Source organism: Mesoplodon bidens (genome assembly GCF_964165515.1).
Source record: "Mesoplodon bidens genome assembly, chromosome: 19".
NCBI lineage: Eukaryota > Metazoa > Chordata > Mammalia > Artiodactyla > Ziphiidae > Mesoplodon > Mesoplodon bidens.
Genome location: NC_138179.1, coordinates 13,517,099 through 13,530,861, shown reverse-complemented (window position 1 = coordinate 13,530,861; position 13,763 = coordinate 13,517,099). Strand labels below are relative to the sequence as shown.

At 37.9% G+C, this 13,763-nt stretch overlaps 1 protein-coding gene across 5 annotated transcripts in view; it reads left to right on the top strand.

Moving 5' to 3' along the window:
• Window positions 1–13,763, top strand: part of NF1 (neurofibromin 1) — a 260,760-nt gene that overhangs the window by 46,376 nt on the left and 200,621 nt on the right. For all 5 annotated transcript variants that reach the window (XR_014013948.1, XM_081218712.1, XM_081218713.1 and 2 more), the window contains exons 2-3: window positions 11,077–11,220; window positions 13,197–13,280. Coding sequence is in view for 4 of the 5 variants with exons in the window: in XM_081218712.1 (XP_081074838.1) it covers window positions 11,077–11,220; window positions 13,197–13,280 (228 nt within the window). In the remaining variant the exon portion in view is untranslated. The remainder of the gene's footprint in view (window positions 1–11,076; window positions 11,221–13,196; window positions 13,281–13,763) is intronic.

Below are 13,763 nucleotides of genomic sequence, written 5' to 3'. Positions count from 1 at the left end.
GGTAAGTTTTGTGTTTCTAGGAATTTTTCCATTTTATCTAGGTTTTCCAATCTTTTTGGCCTACAGTTGTTCATAGTACGCTCTTTAAATCCTTTTTAGTTCTGTAGAATTGATAGTAATGTCCCCACTTCCATTTCTGATTTTAGTGCTTTGAGTGTTCTCCTTTTTCTTGGTCCATTGAGCTAAAGGTTTGTCAATTTTGTTGATCTTTTTGAGGAACCAACTCTTGATTTCATACATTTTCCTCTATTGTTTTTCTATTACTATTTTGTTTATCTCTGCTCTCATCTTTATTTCTTTCCTTCTCCTAGATTTTGGTTTCCTTTGTTCTTTTCTCTAGTTCCTTAAGTTGTAAAGTTAGGTTGTTGAGTTGAAAGTTTCCTTGTTTTTTCTTTTTTTTTTTTTTTTTTTAGTTTCCTTGTTTTTAATGTAAGCATTTATAGCTATAAATTTCCCCCTTAACACTGCTTTCACTGCATCCCATAAGCTTTGGTTTGTTGTGTTTTCATTTTCATTCATCTCTAAGTATTTTCTAATGTCCCTTGTGAGTTCTTCTTTGAAACACTGGTTGTTTAAAAGTATAATGTTTAATTTCCACAGAATTTTCCAGTTTTACTTTTTTTTTTTTTTTTTTTTTTTTTTTTTTTTGCGTTACATGGGCCTCTCACTGTTGTGGCCTCTCCCGTTGCGGAGCACAGGCTCCGGACGCACAGGCTCAACAGCCATGGCTCACGGGCCCAGCTGCTCCGCGGCATGTGGGATCTTCCCAGACCGGGGCACGAACCCGTGTCCCCTGCATCGGCAGGCGGACTCTCAACCACTGCGCCACCAGGGAAGCCCCAGTTTTACTTTTGTTACTGATTTCCAACTTCATTCCACTGTGGTCAGAGAAGATACTTTGCATATCTATCTTTTAAAATCTATTGAGATGTTATTTGTGTCCTTACCTATGGTTTAACCTGTAAAATGTCCCATGTACACTTAAGCAGATTGTATATTCTATTGTTGGGTACAGTGTTTTGTACATGTATATTAGGTCTAATTGTTTTATTGTGGTGTTTGAGTCCTCTATTTCCTGACTTATCTTCTGTCTGGTTGTTTTCTCTGTTATTGTGAGTGAAATGTTGAAGTCTCCAACTATTATTGTAGAACTCTCTGTTTCTCCCTTCAATTCTGTCAGTTTTTGCTTCATGTGTGTTTTTTTTTTAATTGTGACCATGTCACATATGAAGTTTTTTTAAAAAAATAATTAATTAATTAATTTTTGGCTGTGTTGGGTCTTTGTTGCTGCGCACAGGCTTTTTCTAGTTGTGGTGAGCAGGGGCTACTCTTCGTTGTGGTGTGTGGGCTTCTCATTGCGGTGGCTTCTCGTTGCGCAGCACAGGCTCTATGCACATGGGCTTCAGTAGTTGTGGCATGTGGGCTTCAGTAGTAGTGGCTCGCAGGCGCTAGAGTGCAGTCTCAGTAGTTGTGGCACACGGGCTTATTTGCTCCGTGGCATGTGGGATCCTCCTAGACCAGGGCTCAAACCTGTGTCCCCTGCATTAGCAAGCAGATTCTTAACGACTGTGCTACCAGGGAAGTCCCTGCTTCATGTATTTTGATGGTCTGTAATTAGCTGTGTAAACGTTTATAATCTATCTTCTTGCTGTATTGAACCTTGTATTAATTTATGATGTCCTCCTTTGTCTCATAACTTTTTTTGATTTAAAGTCTATTTTGGGGGCTTCCCTGGTGGCGCAGTGGTTGAGAATCTGCCTGCTAATGCAGGGGACACGGGTTCGAGCCCTGGGCTGGGAGGATCCCACATGCCGCGGAGCAACTAGGCCCGTGAGCCACAACTACTGAGCCTGCGCGTCTGGAGCCTGTGCTCCGCAACGAGAGGCCGCGATAATGAGAGGCCCGCGCACTGCGATGAAGAGTGGCCCCTGCTTGCCACAGCTAGAGAAAGCCCTCGCACAGAAACGAAGACCCAACACAGCAAAAAAATAAATTAATTAATAAACTCCTACCCCCAACATCTTCTTTAAAAAAATATAAAAATAAAAATAAAGTCTATTTTGTCTTGTATTAGTATAGCCTACTCTCTTTTGATTACTGTTTGCATGGAATATTTTTTTCCATTCCTTCTTCTTTAACCTGTTTGTGTCTTTGGATATCGAGTGAGTCTCCTGTAGGCAACTTATAGTTGGGTCATGTGTTTTTATCGATTCTGCCAAATCTGTCTTTTGATTGGAGGGTTTAATCTAATTACATTTTAAGTAATTACTAAGAGGGGACTTATGCTGTCATCATGCTATTTGTTTTCTATATGCCCTATAGCTTTGTTTGGTCCCTCATTTCCAACATTACTGTCTTCTTTTGTGTTTACTTTTTGTAGTGGAATGTTTAAATTCCTTTCTCATTTCCTTTTTGTATATTCTACAGCTATTTTCTTTGTGGTTACCAGAGGGATTACATTGAATGCCCTAATGTTATAACACTCTCACTTGAATTTATACTACTTAACTCTGAGTTTTGACAAATACACACATTCATGTAATCCTCACCATGGTCAAGATATAGGAAGTTTCATTACCCCCCAAATTCCCTCGTACCTCTTTGGCCAGGAGGGGAGGTGGTGGCAAATCCTGAGGGGACATCTGTTGTCTTGCAGGGGAGAGGCCTCTGAATTGTCTTCAGACAGGCGTGGGGAATGCTTGCTCTTAGTAACAGTAATGGGCCACTTCTGTAGACTTTGAGGGTTCAGGGCAATTTGGAGATAAAAGATTTTGGGGAGCACCAACCCAGATGTTTCCATTACATGTGTCAGAGTCTTATTATTCTTTGCCAACCACAGCTCTCTGATCTTGGCGTAGCAGACCTGCCTTGTTTGGGAGTTTAACTTTTGGAACCTAGCAACTCTGATAATTCTGGTTCTTGTCCTTAGGTTTCTTTGCCTTCCTGCTGGAGGAGAGGAGAGCATCTTTGTGTGCTTCCAGAGAGGCCTTCTGGCTTTCATACTTAGCTTCTAATTGGCAGTCAGCTTTTTGTTATCTTTTTTCGCAGAGCTCATATAGTTTAGTAATATTCTTCAAATTCAACTGTTTTTGAGGTTACCATTTCTCCTTCATTGCGAGCTTTAAATTCACATCTTAGCACCTGCTCCGTCTGCTCTGAGAGCCTAGTGCAGGATGTTCATTAAGGTGTTCCCTTGGGATGCACACCTGAGAGAAGGGAGGATTGCAGATGCCGAATTCATGGTACAGTGCCGGCCCAGAATCAGGTTTGGCCAACCCCTTTGGGGAGCTCTGGAGCTAGAATGGCCCTTTTGAGTTTCCCAGAATTGGGCTGAGGTATTCCAGCCTTTATATTGCCATATCAATTGGTCATTGGATGTGGGCTGCCCAGGAAGGGTTTCACCTGGGCAGGATCATTCTCTGCAGGTGAGGCGATCCCTGAGGGGCTGACTGACAGCACTCTAGCAGTTAAGTCCTTCCCTGAATGGGGAGCTGAGCAGTGCCTCAGTGTCTACCAAAATTCCCCTGTATCCACTAGGAGTGACCAGTTCGTTTTTGGTTTTTTAGTATCATTAACTCATGGATTTAAATATGTATATATTTAGAAAACTTGCCATTGACTTATAAGTATGGAAAGATGCACAAATGTATGTAAATATACAGCTCAATAAATGTTTGCCAAGTAAACACAGCAGTGTAACCAGTACAGAGATCAGGAAATAAAACAATGCTAGCAATCCAGGAGTTCCTCTTTCCCCTTCCTTTTCCTTCTGGTCATTACTTGCTCTTTCCAAGGGTCTCTGCTATCCTGACTTGAATTTAACATGTTTTTGAAATTTGTGTAACAGTCATACAGTAAGGGATCTTTTGTTCTGACTTCTTTCACTCAGTATTATATTTATGAAATTAAGTTTATAGCTGTAAGTCATTTATTCCCATTGCTGTAGAGTTTTTCTTTGTTTGAATATACCATTTTAAAAAACCATTTCTGCTGTTGATAGGCATTTGGAGTGTTTCCAGTTTTTGGAAGTTTTGGAAGCACTGCTATAAACATAGCTGAACATATCTTTTGGTGAACATATGTACACATTTCTCTTGGGTATATACCTAGTGAAGTTGCTAAGTACAGTTGGCCCTCTGTATCCGTGGGTTCCACACCTGTGGATTCAACCAATGCATATAAAAAATAGTCAGGGAAAAAAAATCCAGAAAGTTCCAGAAAGCAAAATTTGAATTTGCTAAGCAACTGGCAACTATTTAAGTAGCATTTGCATTGTATTTAAAACTATTCATGGCATTTGTATCATATTAGGTATTATAAGTAATCTAGAGATAATTTAAAGTATATGTAAGTATGTGCGTAGGTTATGTGCAAATATTATGCCATTTTATATAAGGGACTTGAGTATCACAAATTTTGGTATCCTCTGGGCTCCTGGAACCAATGTCCTGCAGATTTGGAGCGATGACTGTATGTATATGTTCCATTTTAGCAGATAATGTCAGTCTTCCAAAGTAATTACTGATTTACACTCCTACTTGTAATGTACAGAAATTCCATTTGCTGTGATTTGCCCCTGTTTATTTAGGATGTTACCCTCCAGGTTGTACAATTAAGAACTGGGTGTATTTACTAGGGTCCCTCTCTCTTTAGCAGGTTCTGTACTCTAATCTTTGTTTTCTGAGGCTATGAGATTTTGAAATTCTGTTCTGCTTTTCAGAAGTTTTTGGCTTAGCTTTTTTACCATTTTCCACCCAATTATGCATTTGAGACTCCCTCATGTCTTCAGTTGTGTCACTCCAGCTCTCAGTGACAACCAGAAGCTCTGATGGTTCCTCTTTTCCCTCAACAGAGGTACTTTGCTTGGGAAAGACATATTTCTGAGTCTTTTTTTTGGGGGGGGGCAGATTCTGCAAATGCCCCAGGGCAGGAGGAAACAGCTGCAGAAGATCACCTTGCTTCTCCATAGTTCACCCTTTTTTGGAAACTTAGCCTCTCTAGGCCTCATTCCTTCAGTAGCTCTCTAAAATCTTTAAACAGTTGATTTTTGTATTTTTTCTTTTTTGTGTGTGTGTGTGAGTTTGGGGGAGGGAGGTGTTGTTTTGCTGTGAATTACTCTACCTTGGAAGCAGAAGTATGGATTAAAACATATTTGATGTTTCAATAAATTAAAATTGTTGTCCTTAACAGTGTTCAAATTATTCCATTTTTGGTCAGCGGGAGCCTCCTCAAAATTTATTCCTGAGTCTTTTTGACTCGACCCTTTGATAGCTTTCTTTGGCAGCTTTCTTGCTATCTGGTATGACAAAGTGTTCCAGGTTCATTATGTACCTTTTTGCCTCAGATGTGGAATCAGCCATTCTGAAGGAGTCCCAATTCCTTTTACCAGGAAATGGAATCTCAAGATCATTACTGCAGGGTTGGTCGTTGTTTCTAGGCATTTTCAGCAAACAAAGGGAGAAAAATATATTTTATTTTCTTCATACAAGATAAAACTACATTAAGAATTGATATAGATACTTCCAGTTCCAATTCAAGACTACAGGGTTTTTACTTTACTGTTCCTCTCCTGTACTGAGAGTCGCAGTTTTTAATGACACCAGTAGTGACAGAATTAAAATATCACCAAATCACTCATTTCCATGATCCCACAGTACATACAGGATCAAGATTTATCTTCATTTTTTTGTCCCTAGAGTATATTCCATTAGGAAGTCAACCTAATATGATTTCTTCTCTTTGTGACTATGCCATTAAAAATTTGGATACAAATTTCAGTTCATTTGTTTATTTTTGATTTCTATTTTATTTTTTAGAATTTTAATTTAATTTTATATTTACATAAATTACATAATTTCAAAATAAAATCTACAAAAACCAGGGAGTATAGATTCTATCCTCAACACCTCTCCTTTATTTTCTTTAACTTCCTAAAGGTAACCACTTAAAAGTTTTTAAGTTTCATCCTTCTGTTTTGTATGCACGAAGAGGTGTGTGTGTGTGTGTGTGTGCGTGTGTGTGTATGTATTTATTTCCCCTCCTACTTCTTAGATGAATGGTAGCATACTGTATACTCTTTTCTTCACCCTGTTTTTTTAACTTAAAGATATATCCTGGAGACTGTTCCATAGTTTGATGAATTTGGACTCATTTCTGTCATATTTTTTATGTTACATTTATATTTATACAAATCTTTTATTTTAAGTCATTTTTAATTGTATGGTCTATGTTATTTGCTCTCCCAGTGTATTTTTTGGTATTTCAGAAGGTTTGTGTATTAGGGTTCAGTCAGGGAAGCTGACTGTGTAATGTGGGAAGGGACTTATTATGGAAATAAGACCATATACAGTTTTGAGAGGACTCGTGGGGTGAAGATCTAGAAGGGGGAATTGGAGGATCAGAGAAGGAGTCACTAGTCAGATCCTCTAAATCAGTGGCAACGGGTAGACAAGTTGGAGCTTTTAGGGAAATCTGAGAAGCCAACTATGTCCAGCCACTGGAGTGCGACTGTGAAGGAGAAGCTTGAAGAGAGCCACATGGGAAACTCTTGCTGTGTTTAGTTACCCCCTCTGTAGGTTTTCACCTAAGCATCTGGTGGTGGGCTTGTGCCACTGCTCACCCAGCACAAACCAGCAGTTTGTATTTTTGTTCTGTTGGTTACTTTTATATTGATGCCTTTGTATAGTACTTCAGTTTCCTCCCTTTCTTGGGAGGGGATGTTGTTTTATAGTGATTTTCTTCTGTAAGCAATATTGAAACAGCTAGTAACTTATTCTCATCTCCTCAGCCAGCATTTGGTTTAAAATAATACCCTTTTACTCTTAGTACCATAAGGTAATCAGGAAACATCCTACTTTTTGTATACTCTCACTACCCTCTCCCCATTTTTGATAATTGTACTGTATCTATACTGTCATTACACATAGCAATTACATAGTATGTTTCTTCTCTTACTCTCGTCATTTATTCTCAGTTCTTTTAATAAATGTGTATTAATGGTCCTTCGTAATGTGGATGTGTCTCCTGTTATTTTGGTTGACTGAAGTATATTCTCTAGTAGATTCCTCACGAAAGGCTTAAGGGAGCAATATTTCCTGGGTTCTTACAGTTCAGAACAGTTTGATTGTCACCATTGTACTTGCGAGTCAGTTTGCCTGCATATAAAATCCTTGGTTTATTTTATCTTCTCTTGAGAATATTAAAATGTTATTTCATTTTCTATTAGCAGATAGTATTGTCAAAGTCTGATGACAGTCTAATTTTTGTTTTTTGTGTAAGTGGCTTTCTCTTTCTGCCTGAATGTTTAAAGGATTTTTTTTTTTCTTGTTCACAGAAGGTCAATTGTTGTACTAAAATATGCCCTGGTATTGGTCATTCTGGGTCAGTTTTTCCAGGTATGCGGTATGCCCTTTAAATATATAGTTTCAAGTGTTTTTGAAAAATTTCAGCAACGTTTTCTTGAAGTCTAGTTTCTCATATTCATTCTACTCCATTGATTTGATTTCCTTCTTTGAGGACTCCTGTTATACATACGTTGGATCTTGTTTGCATGTCTTCTCTGTCCCTTTATTGCAAATCCCATCTCATTTTTCTTTTCTTTTTTTTTGATATTAGAATTTTCCTCCTATTTACCTTCTTCTTCTCTTAAAGCATTATATATATATTAATAAATTTATTTAATTTATTTATTTCTGGCTGCATTGGGTCTTCATTTCTGTGCGTGGGCTTTCTCTAGTTGCAGGCAGGCGGGGGCTATTCTTTGCTGCGGTGCACGGGCTTCTCATTGTGGTGGCTTCTCTTTTTGCAGAGCATGGGTTCTAGGCGTGCAGGCTTCAGTAGTTGTGGCACGTGGGCTCAGTAGTTGTGGCTTGCGGGCTCTAGAGCACAGGCTCAGTAGTTGTGGCGCACGGGCTTAGTTGCTCCGCGGCATGTGGGATCTTCCCGGACCAGGGCTTGAACCCGTGTCCCCTGCATTGGCAGGCGGATTCTTAACCACTGTGCCACCAGGGAAGCCCTATATTTTGTTTTATTCACTCTTTAATATCTTCTGGTTAGTCTTCACTTCTGAAATGATTTTTCTTTTTTTTCTAATTCTTTCCTGAGTTTTGTCAACTTATTTCTATTTGTAATTCTAATTTGTTATTTCATATCTTCAGTCATTTAAAAAATTTCTCTTGGCTCATTTTGAATTAATAATTTACAGTTTCATCTGTTGGTGAGCATATCTTTTTGGCGTGTTTTCATTTTCTGTTGCAATGTTATTCTATCTCTTATTCTTTTTTCTCAAAATAACTTCACATATGATTTGACTACAGTGTTTTCTGTTGCTCATTTTTATGTGAAATTAGTTTTCCTCAATTGGTAGGAGAGAAATGTGGGCCAGGATAATTTCTATCTTCATGGCTCTGGAGCTCTTCTGTTGCTTTCATGAAATTAAACGAATATGTCATCTCATTCTTTGTGAGCTCTCTTGGCTTCCTTCCTCTCTTCCACCTTTATCTGCATCTTTTTCTTTTGCCCTGTTGTTCTTATTTCAGTCTGGAGTGAATCTCGGCAATTTCTTCTCAGCATGGGCTTCATCCTTGAAGGAAGTGTTTCTTTAGCTCGTTAGTTTAGAACTGTGCTGTCCAGTGGGTACAATGGCTACTTAAATTTAAGTAAAATAAATTAAAATAAAATTAAACATTTGATTCATCATTTGCATTACCCACATAACAAGTGCTTAATAGCCATATATGGCTAGTGGCTACTGTAATGAGCATTGTTGATACAGTATAATATCCTAACCACAGAAAGTTCTATTAGACAGTGATGGTTTAAAGTGTGCTTTCTTCTTTTCAGACTTTATTATAGACCTTTTGCACACCCGTGCCAATTGCTATGTGTACAAAAACCCCTGTATTTTAGCTAAGCTTCTAAACTTGTCCTGCTGTACTTTTCATTGAGGATGTAATGCAGTTTGGGGATTTTCCTTGTCAGGTCCATCAAACATTCTGCTTCCCTCTGCTCTCTCTTGCACAGATGCTTATACCACACCAGTTTTGCAGCTGTAAGTGGTTTGTTCTTATTTGCTGCTTGTATTTTGGTTATTGTGGGGTGCCTTGTCCCCTAATTTTGATGTAGATATGGTCCATGGGTTTTGCGATTCTAGCTTCTTTGCTGTTTTATGAGGGGGTGTATTAGTCAGGGTTCTCTAAAGAAACAGAACCAATACAGGGGAGATAGAAGGGTCTGAGGGCCTGAGAACCAGGAACACTAAGGGCAGGAGATCAATGTCTCAGTTTAAGTAGTTAAGCAAAAGGGACCAATTCTTCCTCCTCCTGCCTTTTTTATTCTATTCAGGCCCTCAGTGGATTGGCTGATGCCCACCCACATTGGAGGGGGTGCAAACTGCTTTACAGAGTCCACCTATTCAAATGCTAATTTCATCTGGAAACACCCTCAGAGACACACCCAGAAATAGTGTTTAGCCAAATATCTGTGTGCTCTATGATCCAATCAAGTTGACATGTAAAATGAACCCTCACAGAGGGATTTGGGGAGATTCACAAGCTACATTGCAGCCACTGCCATTCTCTCTCTCTTTTTAAGGATATTAACAATTCTTAATTTTCTTTCTTTCTTTTTTTTTTTTTTTTTTTTTTGCGGTACGTGGGCCTCTCACTGTTGTGGCCTCTCCCGTTGCGGAGCACAACGCGCAGGCTCAGCGGCCCTGGCTCACGGGCCCAGCCGCTCCGAGGCATGTGAGATCTTCCCAGACCGGGGCACGAACCCGTGTCCCCTGCATCGGCAAGCGGACTCTCAACCACTGCGCCACCAGGGAAGACCTATTTGCATTTTTTAACAGTTTAGTTTTTAGAGCAGTTTTAGGGTCACAGAAAAATTGAGTGGAAGGTAAAGAGTTTTCCCATATGCCCTGTGCCTCCACACATGCACAGACTCCTTTATTATCAGCATCCCCCACTAGAGTGGTACACTGGTTGCAATTGATGAACCCACATTGACATGTCATAATCACCCAAAGTCCACAGTTTACATTATAGTTTCCTCTTGGTGCAGCCACTGCCATCTTCTACAATCCTCTTTTTTGGTCTTTCAGATTTTTTTCTCTCCATAATCTTGTAATATTATGTAATTCTGTAGCTTCTGTTCTGCCTTATCTTCTAAACCCTAAACGTGCTTCCCCTCTTTTCTTTAGTATTTCTTTACCATCAAATTACATTATTAACTGACTAAGCAAACTTGGGCATGCTGCTTGGTCTCTTTCCACCTTTTGTTGCACCATTTTAAAAATGAGGAAGCTGGACTCAGGTTTGTTTCTTCACGGAGGAACCTCATCAGTGTTCTCTGTTAGTGTTAGCAGGATCTATTATTTAAACAGTAAATGTATTCGTGATGCTTTCAGTACAGAATGCTGCTCTTAAACAGGGTAGAGATGAACTTCCTGGTAGTGCGACTTAGTTCATTCTCAGCTAAATATAAATGTAATATCTCCCTTAAAAGATATTTTTTTGCATGAGATTTATCTCTTTGTTGTTCTGTTACTCCCTCAGCTGTGTACCTGAGGGTGATTATCTTACCTGAAGCAGTCTTACTATGTATATTCCAGGCTATACAGTTTGTTTTCTTTTCTGCAGTCTGCCGTTATTTGCCATTACTGACTAGAGGTCTAAGGCATAGATTTTCTTGGTCTATTGTTCTTTTAATGCTTGAGTTCAATATATAAAAGAAAAGATTGCATTTTATTGCAGACATTTTTCTCTGAAATAATTTTTAGCTACAAGGAAGTAGCTCTATTTCTGTGAGTCATCATTCTGTCTTACATAGTGCTGGCTAAAGATTTAATTTTGTAGATAGAGATTCATGACTTCTAGAAAGCTGCAAAAATTGAAATTTCTGAAGAATTTTAGATTTGCTATAAATTCCTTTATATATTGAAAATTGGAGCTTGAGATACAAATATAGGTAATTGTGGTTGATAAAATTTTCCTAATATCTCATGATTTTCAAAGAGAAATAGAGTTCTCGGTAGTCATTTTAAAATGTAAGCTAACTTTTTTTTTTTTTTTTCCTCAGCTTCCAATAAAAACAGGACAGCAGAACACACATACCAAAGTCAGTACCGAACACAACAAGGAATGTCTTATCAATATTTCCAAATACAAGTTTTCTTTGGTTATAAGCGGCCTCACCACTATCTTAAAGAATGTTAACAATATGGTGAGTGTTTGCATTACTGTTTTATGGGAGAATTCGGTTTGTTTTTGATTTTAAACTTTGGAACAGCATATTTTGAAGTATGTAAAGTCATTTTCTGTGGACTCTGGATATAAACATTCATCTTAATTTATGGATGAGACAGGTAACCTTTTAACTTTCTTTGTAGATTTTAATTCTTTTTCTTAGATACTTGTCTTATTTGTGACCCTATCTACTGTTCCATTTTTCTGGAATTAGGATTTCATACAGATTTTGTCATATTTAAATTGACGATAGTAATCTATTAAAATCTTTTCCTTAGCTTCTCATTTGAATATTTACATATCAGACTGTCCCAGTCCTAAGTAGATGGTAAATAAAATATGACTTTGTAGTCCTAAAATGTGAGATTTTGCTTTTGTGAAGATGTTGTTTTATTTCCTTCGTCCTGTAACCTGTGACAGATTCCATGGTAGAGAACCTGTGTTGAAACAGTTTTCCTCAAATACCTATTTCATCATTTCCACTTTCAAAAGCTCATAATTGCTTCTTTTTTTCCTGTTTTATAAAATCTGTTTACATTCCCTAGACTTCAAGGTACTCCAACTATTTTCTGTCTGTACCTTTGAACATATTATTTCTCCTCTTGCTGTCCGGTGATTCTTTCCTCTGTGTCAATTTCTATCTAAAATTTCTTTCATACTCAGTTGAGAACAACCCATCTGGATATTCCTTGATTAACTCCAAACTGCTCTGCTTGTTTTGAGCACTTATAACCACAATTTATACTGTTTGCATTGAGCAGTGAAACTGATTTCTGGTTTTAGATTGTGAAAATCAGTACCATTTTCATAGTCACATCATCTTTGGTGTGTTTTCTTTTTAAAAAGTTGATTGGAAGATACCCCGGGCTTACAAAATTGGTAAACTGGAGAAGTGGGCAATCATATTTTCTCTTTATGGAAAAAAATTAAGATTTTCTGAAAAAAGGACCTTTTATAAATATGTAAAGTGACTTACAGAAATACATTTAAGATTTTATGGAACTCTTCTGTTGCATAGTGTGTGGGTCATACAGATAGGATTTTGCTTTTATAGATAAGTGGCCATGTTCTCAGATTGAAAATGTTTTAGTATTTGGACTCTTCCTTTAAAAACAAAAACAGTATTGAGATATTGGCATTCATTTAGTGCTTATTGAGTAAATTGAATTGTGGAAACCATAGTCTGCTGTTAATAGTGTAGTATTTGATTTAAAGATAGTGAATGCTTAAAACTCACTTTAATTGGTGTTACAGCATTTTGTTGCTGTAAGAGTTAGGCTTTGATTATTTTGTGGCATCAAAGTGTGGTTAAATGTTCAGTTCAAGATTCTGGTAAAGATCTATATGTGTATCTAAATCCTACATATTTTTTTCTATATTGTTCAAATCTAAATTTTACTTAAAAAATAACAGAACATGGGATTTTCCTAATGTTACCATCTCTTTAATGCTGTTTGTTTCAAAGTACATTTAGTACTTTTTTTTTTTTTTTTTTTTTTTTGCGGTACGCGGGCCTCTCACTGTTGTGGCCTCTCCCGTTGTGGAGCACAGGCTCCGGACGCACAGGCTCAGCAGCCACGGCTCACGGGCCCAGCTGCTCCGCGGCATGTGGGATCCTCCCGGACCGGGGCATGAACCCGTGTCCCCTGCATCAGCAGGCGGACTCTCAACCACTGCGCCACCAGGGAAGCCCTTACTACATATTTTTAAAGTATAACCCAGAGTATCTTTTACTGTGGCAGGCTGATGGCAGACTGTTTGCCTGAGAATTTATTTTGTGTGAGCATTAGGATAAAATCAGAAATAATAGATTTAAATATAGTATAATCTGGGAGATATAATGATTTATCTATTGATTTTCTTGATCCTTAGTCCCTCACTTTTCAGATGTGTGCTCATTTGTAGTGGAGAGTAATAACCAACTTTTAGTGTTCTGAATATCTTTTCTTTTAGAGAATATTTGGAGAAGCTGCTGAAAAAAATTTATATCTCTCTCAGTTGATTATATTGGATACACTGGAAAAATGTCTTGCTGGGGTGAGTAAATCTATTCTTGAATAGGCAGGTTTTGTGCATTCAGTTTTGAGAATGATCTGATGTACTGAAGCATAGTTGTGGACAAGGAGAAGAGTCATGGACTTTTTGTCTAAGACATGAAAATGAATTTTGTTAACAGAGCTGACTGGGTAGCATAGAGAAGTTTTCAAGAAAAAATTATATTCTCATCTTTTGTAAATCAAATAGATATTAAGATTACTTATAAAGTGTTAAGCTTGAGTCACATTTCTCTCTCTCTCAGGTTTTCTAGAAAAAATTTTGTGGAAAAGTCACTATTTCATTTAACTGATTTCTCCAGTTGGTTAGGCCTGTGGCATTGCTTAGCTGTCAAAGAATGTGATGTTAAAGACCAAGAGAATCTTGTTTCCGCCTGTGTGAATCTGATTTTATATTTTACTTTTCAAATCTATGTAAAGAGAACTTAAAAAATTAAAACTAGGGGCTTCCCTGGTGGCGCGGTGG